The sequence below is a fragment of the Euprymna scolopes genome, chromosome 23, assembly GCF_053919585.1.
Source record: "Euprymna scolopes isolate OS-2025 chromosome 23, ASM5391958v1, whole genome shotgun sequence".
Taxonomy (NCBI): domain Eukaryota; kingdom Metazoa; phylum Mollusca; class Cephalopoda; order Sepiida; family Sepiolidae; genus Euprymna; species Euprymna scolopes.
In genome coordinates, this window is record NC_136504.1 from 77,594,925 (window position 1) to 77,610,068 (window position 15,144).

At 34.4% G+C, this 15,144-nt stretch overlaps 1 protein-coding gene across 5 annotated transcripts in view; it reads right to left on the bottom strand.

Annotated features, from left to right (window-relative positions):
- Positions 1-15,144, bottom strand: part of LOC145246018 (enolase 4-like) — a 772,121-nt gene that overhangs the window by 720,915 nt on the left and 36,062 nt on the right. For all 5 annotated transcript variants that reach the window (XM_080107835.1, XM_080107834.1, XM_080107837.1 and 2 more), the window contains exon 3: positions 8,949-8,993. In XM_080107835.1, coding sequence (XP_079963961.1) covers positions 8,949-8,993 — 45 coding nt within the window. The remainder of the gene's footprint in view (positions 1-8,948; positions 8,994-15,144) is intronic.

Genomic DNA, 15,144 nt, shown 5'->3' on the forward strand with positions numbered 1-15,144 from the left:
TAAGAAACGACTTTTATCTAACTATACCCTCGTGGGGAGCCTAGTAAATAGAGACGCTGTGTCCGATATCGGTGTTAGTTATATGTTCGTATTTTTCCCCCATATATATATATATATAAAGGGAATGAGTTTATACCCTATCTTGATTTATAATGAACACGTGCGTTCTCTCACATGTACTTGTGAATTAACCAAACGATAGTATCACAGATATTGTATTATGTGTTGAAGTCTACTTTACTTAAAACTTGTTGAATTCGCATGTGTGCGATTACTTTCGTATTTTATTGTAAAAAAGGATTTCTTATTTATAATTTTCGATAGCGAGTTCATACTCATTTACTTGCGGACTGTTATTCTAGGAGCTTGTGAAAATACAAGTTCCCTTTTTCTTTGCTTAGCCCGTATTTGCATTTGGTTATTTGGATTCATTCGAAGATACACATGTAACATAGTAGGATGTACTCTCCCCCGACGTAGTTCTATATTTAAACTCTCATCCCACTTTTTTCCTAGGTTATATTTCAGTGAGGGTATTGCTGTAAAAGTATTGAACGTTATCCATTTTCTAGTCAATTAACTTCCATATAGAAGTTTGCATTTTAAATACACTTAATTTTAATTTTGAGTCATAGGGACCCTTTTAATTTGTAACTGGGGATTGTATCCCTTGATATTTTCACGGTTCAATATGCTGTATTGGTCTTGTTTTGTTAGTGCTATGAGGAAGGAATTTTATGCAAATACCTTTGTAACCTTTGTGTGTGAATTTTTTTGTGTATAACATTTGAACGCCTATTTTGTATTTGTTTGGATTTAGTCCATATTTTTTAAAAAACAAACGCTGCACGATGTTGGTCACTCGTTCTTCCGGATTCCTTGTAAGGAAATGAAAGTTTTATTTAGGGAAGATTATTGTTGTCTTAGATTTGTTGCGGTTGCAGAGGGAATTACCTAAGCCTTATTTCATGACAATGAAGGCCGATGTTGATGAATTTATCGGTAGATAATATAACTGAGTTGTTGGGTGATTATCGGTAGATAATATAACTAGATTATATATAGATATATAGATTATCGGTAGATAATATAACTATTATAATAATAACGATTATATATAGATATATGATTATCGGTAGATAATACAACTAGATTATAAATAGATATATAGATTATTGGTAGATAATATAATATACTGAGTTGTTGGGTGATTATCGGTAGATAATATAACTGAGTTATTGGGTGATCGCTCCTTGCATGAGGACGTGGACTGTTCGCTTGTAGAAGCGGATGTTGTTAATGTTGTAGTGTTCTTGTCCCAGGTTTGATTCATTCTCTCGAGGTTGGCAGATGGTGTGGAGTGTGATTCCTTGTGTAACCCTGTGATATTCGAAAACCCTAGGGAGATGCTTGGCGAGTTACCGACTACTAAGCCCGAATGTCCAGACTCTGAAAACTGTTTGCTGAGTGCTGGCAAGTTTGGATTGGAAAATGTTGCATCACGGTCTGAAAGCAGTGTTGTAAGTGCCACTTCAGAGGATCTGCGTAGTCAGGCGCTGAAGTTTGATTTTTCTGGCGGGCAGTTTGCCAGTAATATTTTAAAGAAAAATGTATTTGGGGGTGAGATTCCCAGGTATCATGAATGATACCACTCGTGTTCACGACTTGTTAAGTGTGGGCATGAATATTGTGAAATTCTTGGAGGGATTTCCATGGAACGTTGGAATGGTTTTGCCCTCTAACAATGTGAGTTCGAAAACTCACATATGTAGTTATTTACTGCAACTTTGTCAGAATAATGAGGAACGTAGTCATGACTCATACTTGGGTCATGTAGTTCTGACAATAGCCAGTGGTTAAAGGACTATCCTGTGTGAAAGTGCAAGCTTTGTGAACTATCTTGTGTGAAAGTGCAAGCTTTGTGAACTTCTTTAAGTGCTAATGTTAGCACTGGGAGAGAAATTCTCCATCAAGGGTATAGGGCAAAAAGCACTATATCCACCTGTGAAGGTGTAAAAACCAAGAGGAGAATGGTTTTTGAAGAGTTACATGAACTCAAGTTGGATTGGGGCGTCCAGATTCAGGTTGAGTGTAACTCAATAAAGAATCCCATGATGGATCCTGTTGAATATGCTGACTACAGCTTCTCCGAGTTCCTACGAGAGTGTAGGATATGTTGTTCAGAGATCGCTTGCAGAACCTTCATTCTATGAAGTTGCTCCTTTAAGTAGAACGCTTCCTGTTTTGGAGTCACATGCAGGTGTTATCGTGTTTAAATGTTTTGTGAAGATCTGCCTTCGCATAGCTTACGGCAATCGAAGTCAAGCTCGATTTGTCCAGGGGTGTTTCTGAGGTGCTCAGAACCATCTTATACTTAGTTAGAAGTGAGTTTTCTAATGCGGAGATGTTTGTTTCAGTGCTGAACACAAGAAGATTGGATCTCTCCTTGATAGGAGTCTTCCATAAATATTACATCTCCAGATACCTGGGTGTTTCTGACACCTATACTCAACTTTGTTTGTTTGGCTATATGTATATAGCTATACAAACGTTTAAAGCTTTAATCGCCTTGCATAATTTGTGCAGGATCTGTGTTTCAGTTTTATTTCAATCCACCAAGTTGAAGAACTTATCAAAGCATAGGATTGATTGGATTCGACTCTCTTGTAGCACCGGTGTTCATCTCACTGGGCTCTTGTGGTTACGAGGGAGCTGAGATATTTTGGTATTCGCCAGAAATTCTATAGGGATGAGGAGGTTGGATGGTAAATTATGTGAACTCCTCCAGCCTTTATACTCTTTTATATGCAAATAGTTAATTATCTGGCGAAATATTCTCAGTTCAAACTTCTGTTGCAACCTTGCATCTGATCATTAGTTTTAAATTTATGAATCTGGTTAGATACTCCTCCGTTCAAACCTAAAATATGAAGGTTTTCATGTGAAATTTTATAGAATAAGCTTATTTGAATTTTTCTGCTTTTTGTTCTGATATGTGTTTCCTGGAGTACTTCTGACCATATGCTGTGTGGTATGTGTGTGTATATATATATATATATATATATATATATAAAGAAAAAATTTGTATTGTAAATTTTACAGGTGTCATCCAACTGTAGGTTGACTGCCATTTCCTGTTGGGGGAGAATGTTGGTATTTTTTTTTGTACCAATAATAGTACCCCCCCCCGTTTACATTTATTAGTTTTTATCTGGTTCTTGTATTTGATTTTTTGTATTTTGTATCTTTTTTGATTCTTAGTTTCGTACATCTTGGGTTTGTACGAAACTCCCTTTAATTGGAAGAAAAGGGAAATCCTAGCTCGGTGATGACGTTACGAGCCCAGCACGAAATTCACCCTCTTTTGAAATTCTGGCGACGAGGATATTGGAGGTTCATTTCATTGCCCGGCGCTGAAAATGGAATTTTGACGAGCCTCCTTCAAAGAAGAAAACCCAGCAAGAATACCCTGGGCATGCGACGAGGCATGCTTCTGAAAAATAACTACGTGGCTACAGTTTTGCACGCATTTTTGAAGGAGTGTAATTATTTAAAAAAAAATACCTTATTTTACGTGACAAAGAATTTTGGAACTTCCTTCAAAGAAGAAAACCCGGCAAGAATACCCCGGACATGCGATGAAGCATGCTTCTGAAATCCATCTGCGTGGCTACGGTTTTTTGCTCGCACATGGGGGGAAAAGAAAATTCTAAAAGAACTTTAAACAAAAAAAAAAAGAAAAAGGCACGTGCCTGACTGGCTTTCAATTTGTGAGTATGCTCCTAAAATTTACTGCATATGAGAGTGTGATTAGGAGATACTATCTTGCATCATATTATTGTATTCGTTCATGGATACGACATCTTCATTATAAGAACCAATGTTTTTTTTTCATTATATGTTATCTTGGCGTTTTTTAAGTTTAATGCCTGGAAAGGGAAAAATTTGCAACTAATTTTATTGTGAATAAAATTTGCAACTAATTTTATAGTGAATAAAATCTCTTCTTCATTTTAAAGCAGGACCTTTATATTTTATTCTTTACCCCCCCCCCTCTTTTATTTCATGCTATCATTTTTTTTTTCAGGTTAGTTACTTCAGCGTCCCATTTATCTGGAGGTAAGATAAATTTCCGACATAAATTTGAAATTAATTCACAAATAAAAAAGATACAATGAATGATTTGAAGCGATCTTACCAAAAAGATTAATGAAGAAAGACTTGTTATTAAGTGAGTATTTTTTTCTCCACACTTTTTGGAACTTATTAACAAGAACCATATAAAAAAGATTTTTTTTCAACACATACTGAAACTAACAATTTGCCCCTTTCTTTTGTTTGTACTTAGAAAAGTCATTGTCCTCACAAATTGCTTTTTTCCTTGTGGATATGTTAGTAAAATGGTACAGATCAAATGATTAATCAAAGTGCTACAAACCACTTTACAGCAACAATTCCATTAACAACAACAATTGGAAAAACAAAAGAACAACAGAAGTTTAAAAAAGTTATTTAAATGACAGGCAAATAACAATAAATCACTTTTGAAAGACGTATTATTTAGAACAACAAAAAACATTAGGTTAAAAGATTTTTTAGCTGAAGGAATTTCAAATTCACTGTTGGAATTTAAATACAAACCAGACATTGGTTCAATGTTTCCAGTTTATTTTCATATGTTTCAAACAATATTTATGAAAAAATACAAATAATTGTTTGACGAGAAAAAAAATCATGTTATTGTTACAAAAGTTGGGAACAGAAGAAAAATTACAAGAGGGGTATCAAGTAAAAAATAGTTCAAAGGAGAATTAAAAACTCTTAAAACAAAACTACTCCCTGGTCAGAAATTCTTTTTTGTTTAAACTCGATTTAAGTTATGGGAATTCCATATTAATTCTTTCTGTAAGAAAAGAATTGTCATAGAGAATAAAGCAAAGCAAATGGAAAGATTTATTATGGATATGAAAAGCGAATTCCCTTGCATTTTTTGTTTTTCAGAAGTACTCGGTATGTGTACAAAAGCCTAAGTTGACTTCTAATTAAAAGAAAACTGATTTTTATACCCAAAAGAAAAGTACCATTCTTGACACTGGACGTAATAAATGAAGAATTAGAAAGGTTGGAAAAAAATAGCATAATTTCAAAAATTGATTATTCAAATTGGGCATTGCCAACCGAATATATAAAAAAGAAAAACTGAAAAATCAGAGTATGTGCTGATTTTTGGACTGAATTAAATGACTGTTTGAAAGACCATGCATATTCTCTACCATCTTCAGAAGATATATTCACTAAATTAAATGGGGGTAGAGTGTTTTCAAAGTTGGATTTGTCTGAAGCTTACTCTCAGGTGAAGTACAGACAATAAACATGCATAAAGGAATTTTTAAACTGTATCATCTATATTTTAGATTGAAGGTAGCTCCAAGCCTATTCCAGCAAATAATGAACAGAATGTTGGCTAGTATAAAATATGCAATTACATATTTAGATGATATTTTCATTAAAAGCGAAAATGAGATGCAACACAAAATGCATGTTAGAGCAGTATTTCGGAGAATTGAGATAATAAAACTGAAAAATGCGAGTTATTTCTAAAGAGTAGATCATTGACAGTAAAAGAAGAAAACCAGGCTCAGAAAAGGCTGAGTTGATAAAGAACATGCCTGCACTTGATAATGTTGCTGGACGTTTTCTTGGGATTAGTAAGTTATTATAGCATATAAATCCCAAAAGTATATAAATATAAATTGCTATAAAAGGACACAAAGTGGATATGGTGACAAGAACGTGAACATGCTTTTAAAAAAATAAAAAAGCCGATTGTCAGCACATTTTGACCCAACTAGGAAAATCATTGTAACAACAGATGCTAGTAATGAGAAACTAAGTGCTGTACTACTCTACAAATTCAAGGATGGATCTATGAACCCAACAGTACATGCCTCAAGAATGTTACTATCCAAAGCCTTTAGTCAGCAACAATGGAACCTGGTTAATGGAAAGAGAATTTAAGGAATTCTGTAAATTGATCACATGACAACATCAGTATACCACCCAACGTCAAATGGACATGCAGAAAAATTTGTAGACACATTTTAATGAGCTCTAAAGAAAAATCAAGGTGTGGACACAAATGAAAGAAGTATTCAAAAATTTTGGCTGTTTACAAATTCATGCCAAATCTGAATACAACATCATGGTCATTGCCAGCAGAGTTGATGTTTGCAAAAAAAATGTGCTTGATAGGCTGTTGCCCATTCTAGCAAAGAATCTTATCAAACAAAGAAAAAAAAAGAGATGAATAAATTCTATAAGTCACATGACAAAGTTTTTCAAATGTACATATTGGGAAGAAGGAATAGTAACCAACAAAAGACTTGGACATAAAAAGAAACAACTTTCTGTACAGAAGAGATTGAAATCAATTGAGACCCAGGCACATTACAGAGGTCACAGAAAACACCAAAGAGATTTCAATGGAAGTTCTATATGACACATTTGAAATTCCTGTCCTTATAAGTCAGACATATCCTTGAACTTGAGTCCAAAGGTACCAGTATGTCAAACATCACCACTGCAAGGAGAATTGAGAAGAAAAAGACTTAAAAAAAATAAAATAAAACAAGTTAACAGATTATATCAAGACTCTAATGGAAAAATTTAGCTCAGGGTAAAATGATGTAATGAATATGAGTACACCAAGTTCTTTCATCTTACAAGATTATCATTGGTTTGTTAAGCCATAAATACAGATCGGTCAAGCCACTTAATAGAGACATCAAAAGGTACACCACAAGCTAGAAATAACTACTTTGACCACAAACACTCATTCAATAAGATGACTCACAAGATTATAGCTTGAAATAAAGTCCAATCAGCTACTTCAAGCAATTTTTTATAGTCAAAGTATTCTTTTACATTTACGTGAGGAACGCCAGGAGATTCCGCATTCCAAGATTGCCGGTTAATAAATTTATATTTAATATTCACTGACTATAAATTCAAATTATTACTAATGAAATACTGTTTTTATTGTTATTATTAATAATTATTCCTTTTATTTTATATATATGTATATATATATATATATATCGCTCAATAAATGAACTGTGAAATCTTCAGTATTACTGTAAATTAACACCTCTATAAAATCTTTCCACATAAAAAAGATGAGATTGTACCTTTTTAGGCAATTACATGTGAACATCCTGATATTAGCAAAATGTGAAGTTGCAAAAGATCTTTATGAATATGAAAAATCTTAATTTGCTAAATTATCCAAACTGATGTGGCAGTTCACCTAAAATTTGTTAAACAAAAATATTTTTCCCATTGTTTAAAAGTTTTTTTTTTTGTTATTAAACTGCAGTAGCAATTAAATTTCATCCATTATATTAAATGCAGAAACAGTTTATTTTAATGAAAAGCTTTTAACATTTTGGAAAATTGTTAGTGGCAAAAAAATTTATAGCAAACATAACGAAAAAAGATCCAGTGTAAAAAGTGTTTAAATGATGAAAAGCTTATTCCTTTCTAATTTTGGAAAAACTAGACTGAAAAATTGGAAGCAAGGAAAAAGATTTAAATCATTAAGAAGTTTTGACAATGAAAATATATGCAATTGCTTAATTGCAGGTAGGCAATAGGTTCAACTTTGTTATTGTTTAGTGAATTTGGAAAATTAATATTATTAATTAATATATTATCATATGAAATATTTAATAGTAACATCTCACAGGATATCTTCCTGACAAAAATGGATCAAATACTGGAAAGGTTAGATGATGTTTCTAGCATTATTGGTGATGTAGCAGTAAATGGGGACATGATGCAAAACAATACGCATCTGCACAACTTGATGACTTGAGCAGCGAAATTGATCTTGTCATTAAACAATTGCTTTTTGGTAACACACATTCACTGGTATCAAGCCAGATTCAGCAAAAATATACCAAATCCACAAAACAAAGATTAACTGTTAATATCAAAATGTAATGTTAAACTGCCTCTTCCAGTATATTCCAAACTTTGTAGAGAAAACACAACCACTTTTAAAATCACAATCATCATGGATATAAGACACAGATCAGCAAAAATGCTATGATCTAAAAAGATATGATCACTGCTAATGCCCTCCTCTCTTACAAAATAAACAAAACCAGTATAACTGGAAGTAGACACCTCATAGAAGAATTTGGGAATAGCACTGATACTGAAAAACAAACCAGTTACAACTGGTTCCAAAACACTGACTGATTGCTAATTCAGATATAGCAATATCAAACATGAAATGCTAGAAATTAAGCATTACCACATTAACTAATCATTGAACACAAATCACTCCGGTTGCAACTGCCCTTAGATCACTGGAATGTTTTGTTAGCACCTTGGCATGCATCAAAATTTCCTCTAGCTCCATGGTTTTGATCTCAGTTAATCATTGCAGTTCCATAAAGATACAGTCAGATAAACCATTCATGAAAGCTACTTTAAGTCTTTTCAAGGCTTTGTCCCATATTTCTGACTAATTCTGCTAATCAATTTATTTCTGTTACATCCACGTTCATCGATTTTCTAGTCCAGGTAACTAATGTGCCTAATTCATGGTAAATAATTTACTTCTTTTATATTTTTGTTTTCTTTTTTTCATTTGATTGTATTAAAATAAATCAATAATTGTAAATGTCTTCCTCCTAATATGCATAGTTGCTAATTATGCATAGCTGCATAATATGCATAGTTGCATATTATGCATAGCTGCATAATATGCATAGTTGCTAATTAAATAATTATATGACATTATCAAAAAATTCCTTACTAAACTTTTCTCAGTTGTTATTGGTTACAATTTGGATTTCCACATACATGCTCTCATCAAAACCCTAATAGCATGTTTGATAGGTCATTTTATAAACACATCGGTATAATATGTGAATACTTACTTTGTGGATTGAAATTGATTGTGCAAATGCTCTGAAATAATTAGACTGAAAAAAAAAAAGAAAAGTAAAATAAATAAGAAAAGTCACAATAACAAAAAGCAATAAAATCAGAAGATAAAAAAATGATAAAATAAATACGAATTTGTATTTATTTTAAACAACAAAGAGGCTTTTTAGCAGTATTTTGTTTTAGCTTTAAATAATTTGTGTGGTTTTATGCATAGTTTGAACTATATATATGTGTGTGTGTGTGTGTGTGTGTGTGTGTGTGTGTGTGTGTGTGTGTGTGTGTGTACTTGAACAAAATTAACAAAAATAAAATTCTAAGATAACAAAAAAGCAGTACCAAAAGGAATGATACATAAAACGAAGCCATACCACAGCTACTGAGATAATAGGCCAATGAACATGACAGTGTGATGTCATTACCAGACAAATATGTAGGTAAAGAAAGTTTCCGGTGTTCAACCATGTGGCCATAAAAAAATTTTTGTTGCCTTGTGCATATTTTTTATTCTCCTAAAGCGAAAAAACAATTCTCCATTTGGATAATTCTATAATTGCAATTATAATAATTAAAACTTAAAAGTTTTTGTTTGTTTGTTTGTTTGTTTTATAACATTTTATCTGGGGGAGGGGGCTTTCTAATTATTCTGCACTTTCACCTAACAATTTAATGAAGAAAAACAAAGATACCATAAAATTTAACTTGAAAATCCCATCTAAAATATAGCATGGTGTGTACAGTGCACAAGCACCATTATCATTATAATTATTATTATTATTATTAACAACAATAATAATAATAATAAAAAAGTATTTCACAGGGAACGTGGACCCTGCGTAAATGGGTTTTAATTTAAAACAGTAAGTGGATTGTTTTTGAATTCTATATCTATCCCTAAAAAGCGCATATGCAAAGGGTTTCCATTGGTTTATTTAATCATGAAAACTTTTTTGAAGGTACTATTTGAGCCCCCCCCCCCAAAAAAAAAGGGCCAAAAGCATTATTTGAATATGTATGAAAAAATAAATGTAAAAAAAAAATAAAAATATTAGTGTGGAAAATATAATATAATAATAAAAATAAACTAAAATAAAATGAAAATAAAATAAAAACAAGCACAAAATAAAAGTATGAATCAAATTTAATTAAAAAATTTTTTTAAATTCAAAAAATAAAATACATGCTCCATTACAAAAAAAGTGTATGAGATATATGCGAAGTGAAAGAAAACCTCAGAGAGCAGCCATTAAATTAAAACCTGTTTACGCAGGGTCCACATTTCCCATGAAGTGCCAGAAAACACTAGATGACATCAACTAGCGCCACACCAACTAAAGAGTCAGAGAGTATGGAAAGTCCGAGGTGGGAGAGTACTAATCAGATCTTCACTGGTAGTGTGCAGTTCAAATCTGGTACCTTCGGGAGGCATTTTGTCACCCAAACACCAGGAAACAGCAATGACTGATGCCAATGAGAAATCAATGGCAAATGGCTGTTGCAGTAATGTACAATCATCTGCACGAGTGGTTAAGAGGTGGAGAGTACTGGAAATCTGGAGAAACTTGTTACTCGGTCTCCAGCGAATACCACAGGTTACTGCTAGTGAGCGATCTCTGATGATGGCCTGTGAGACAACTAGTGAGTGAAATAATAATAATAATGTCCCTTCCCAAATTCACCACTACCCTGATTTAATATCATAAATGTGTACTGACCAAAGATTTAGGCCACAAAAGCAAAATTAATAATACCATTCCCTTTTGTATTATATTAAACCTTCCTTTCCCTACAGTGAAAAAGAGACAATTCTGATTCTTTGGCCTTCCTCTCGCCGGGTGGTCCTGCTTGCTGACTCATCCCCCACCGCCTGCTATCGTTCAGAGAGACGAGGGTAGGTGTGGGTGTCCTTTTTAACGACTAGTCAGAGAGTTCATGCGACTAAGTCCAGTACGCACGCGTTTATAAAAACTGCTACATAATGTATCTTACCAATGCTTCGCAGTGTTTAACTTAAAAATAAAATAATCATTCAAGTTAGTATTTGTGTTGTGTCTTATTCATATGAGATAACAGCAACTATTTCCAATGGTGACCCCGCCTAAAGAACACTGCACCTCATCAAAAGAACTTTACACTAAGAAATGAACAACGTAAACTGGACTCGTACCGAAAAGAAATGAAACACACTTTGGAATCTTCAGGAAAATACAAGTGATTACTCATTTTCGTCGCAAACGTTTCAAAGAAAACCTTCGACGTAAGTACAACAATACTATATTTCCCCCCTCCTTCCTAGTCAACACACACACACACACACACACACACACAAAAAGAAAAGATACACACATATATATATAAAAAAAAAAAAAAAAGAAAGGAAGAAAATGGAAGAATCCAGTGTGCAACAAATAAACATAAAAACTCCTGAATTTATGGAAACGGCAGTAAATGGCTGGTTTCCCATTCTGGAAGCCCAATTCCACCTACGCAACATAACAGCTTCAACAACCAAATTTTACGCTGTCATATCATCACTGCCTGAAAAAGTGGTAGCTAAAATACCGATAAATATTTTAGAAGGCAGGAAATATGAGGAACTAAAATGCTCCTTAATTGAGTCCCACGAAAGGACCAAGCCGGAATTGCTCGACAAACTAATGTCAACTAACACTATAACTGGCCGCCCTTCCGCTTATCTTCAAGAGATGCTGTCTATTGCAAAAAGAATAGGTATTGGCGAAGAGATTGTTCTTCATAAATTTTTACAAGCCTTACCCGCAACAATTTCCCCGGTCATTGCCTCACAGAAAGAATTAAACCCATCTCAACTAGGAAAACTAGCGGACGAACTAATGCCCTTGTTAAATAATATAAATGCAACAGCGTTTACCGCTCAGCAATCTCAACATATTGACAAAAACAAGAGCAACGTTCGGATACCGATAGGTGTTAAACCATTTTTCCCCGAACAAAGGACAAGGATATGTAGAGCACATATTTACTTCGCGGAACAAGCCAGAACCTGCAAACCCTGGTGCAAATGGCCAGGGAAGCGAAACATAAAAATGTTACCAAGCTCACGCCCACCCACACCCACACCAAGTGAGTCGGAAAACTAGTTGCGCGAGCCATGTCCGTCCCCTTGAGTTCGCAACTACTACAAGTCAAAGCAAGACTAGGGACAAAAACATTAAACTTTATTGTAGATACAGGCGCAAGTATCTCGATAATACCAGCAGCCATGATAAACGGTGTCACATTACACCCAACACCAGTATCGCTAACCACTGCCAACGGTGAGAAAATAGAATGCCACGGCCAAGCTAACCTCGAAATTGGGATACCAAGTTTGAGAAGATCATTTTCCTGGACATTTGTTATTGCAAACGTCACCAATCCCCTCCTCGGACTTGATTTTTTAAATAAATTTGGCCTTACAGTGGACTGCAAAAATAGAACAATTTACGACCCAGTTACTACCACCAAAAAAAGTTACTGTTAAATTCTGCAGCACCAGTAAATGTGGTCATAAATGAAATAGAACTGTCGGTATTCATAAGAAAAAGCCTGGATAAACACCCAGAAATTATTTCTCCGCACACCAACAAAAACAGTGAGTACTGTGGTGTTTATCACAGAATCGACACAGGCAGCCACTCCCCAGTCTTTGCTAAATCCAGACAACTGTCCGCTGAAAAGCTGACGGCGACGAAAGAGGAATTCAAACGTTTGACAAACGAAGGTGTAATAACCCCTTCAGACAGCGAGTGGTCAAGCCCACTACATCTGGTACCCAAACAAAGTGGAGGCTATCGTTGTTGTGGAGACTACCGCGCCTTAAACAGCATCACTAAAAGTGATAGATACCCCATCCCCAATATAAACTCCTTTACGGCTAAACTCGCTGATAAACAGCGATTTTCGAAAATTGATTTGATTTCGGCATATCATCAAATTAAGATGCACCCCAATGATATTCCAAAAACTGCCATAATCTCGCCGATGGGACTCTATCAATACATGAATACATGCCGTTTGGACTAAAAAACGCAGCCGCTACATTTCAAAGATTTATGGACAAAATTTTCCGAGATATCGACTGTGTTTTCATTTATATAGACGACATATTGATCTTCAGTGAAAACAAACAATCCCACAAACAAGATATCGACACAGTTTTTCAAATCTTAGAAAACAACAATATCTCTTTCCAAATCCATCTTCAATGTGACATCTCTTGACTTCCTAGGATTTAGAATCAATTCAAAAGGAATTACACCAACTGCAAATAAAATTAAAGAAATAGAATCTTTTCCGTGCCCTAAAGATGCAAAAAGCCTACGCAGATTTCTGGGTATGGTAGGATTTTATAGGAAATTAATACCAGGATTTGCGAAATTAGTCTTACCCCTATCTGAGAGAATGAGACTAACACCGAAAGGTTTAATCACCTTAAATACATCGGAAAAAGAAGCCTTCTCTACTATGACAAAAATACTTGGTAACCTAACAGAATTACCCTACCCTCAACCAACTTGTACCCAATATCAACTAGTAACGGACAGCAGCAAAGATGCAGTAGGTGCTGCCTTACATCAAGTCATCGATGGAACCCCAGTACCAATAGGGTTTTTCTCAAAAAAACTCACAGCAACACAGACGAGATATTCCACTTTCGACCGTGAACTTTTAGCAGCATATTTGGCCGTATTACACTTTCGCCACATAATAGAAAGTCGCAAAGTATTGCTTCTGACAGACCATAAACCGATATGCGGTGCTTTTCACAGTCTAAAACCTGCAAAATCAGACAACTATCCATCATCACAGAATTAATTACAGATATTGCCCATGTAAAGGGTGACCAAAATATAGTTGCAGATTGTTTATCTCGCCCAACATTTGCTGTACAAATAGATATGTACGACCTCCCTGCACTCGCAGATGCACAGAAAAGAGACACCAAAATACAGTCCTATCCAGACTTAAAGAAATTCACATTATATGGAAAAGATCAATTTGTGTTATGTGATACATCAACGTCATACCCTAGACCATATACCATATACACTACGGAAATCTATCTTCCATATACCATATACACTACGGAAATCTATCTTCGACAGCTTACATTCAGTCTCACATCCTGGAATAAAATCATCTATCAAAATGATTAAGGCTAGATTTTACTGGCCACATATGGATAAAACAATTAAAGAATTATGTGCATCATGCACATCTTGTCAACAAGCAAAAATATACAGACATACTAAATCACCAATTCAAACGTTGGAAATACCATCATCAAGATTCCAGACCGTACACATTGATATAGTTGGACCATTACCCCCAGCAAAACGTGCCAACAATCCTTATACAAGCCCATGTCGGTATGTTTTAACATGTATAGATCGAACCAGTCGATGGATAGAAGCACAACCTATAGCAGATATTACAGCACAAACTGTAGCAGAAGCTTTTGTTGACACATGGATTACTTGCTTTGGTGTTCCACTGCATGTCATAACTGACAGAGGCACACAATTTGAAAGCGAATTATTCCTTGAATTGTCAAAAATTATTGGATTCTATAGATTACGAACGACTTCTTATCATCCGCAATGCAACGGACTTATAGAAAGAGCACATAGAACTATTAAAGCAGCTATAATGGCCCGAAAAGAATCTTGGATTTCAGCTCTACCAATAGTCCTCTTAGGAATTCCAAGTATGCCCAACGACTAATTTTTCCCCATTTTATGTGGTCACAGGTACACAAATGTTATTACCACAACTAATGATTGGCACAGAAAATACAGAAATAATTACACAAAATTTTACAAGAGAACTACACAAAACTATGGAAAAATTTGATCTGACAGACTTTTCAAACAGAGATAAATCAACAAAGAAAACGTACGTACCAAATCAACTTCAAACCTAATGATTTGCACAGAAAACTTCAAAATTAATGATTGGCACAGAAAATACAGAAATAATTACACAAAATTTTACAAGAGAACTACACAAAACTATGGAAAAATTTGATCTGACAGACTTTTCAAACAGAGATAAATCAACAAAGAAAACGTACGTACCAAATCAACTTCAAACCTGTGATAAAGTTTGGATTAGGATAGACCGCGTTCGAAAACCATCAGAAGCACCCTATTCAGGTCCTTACATTGT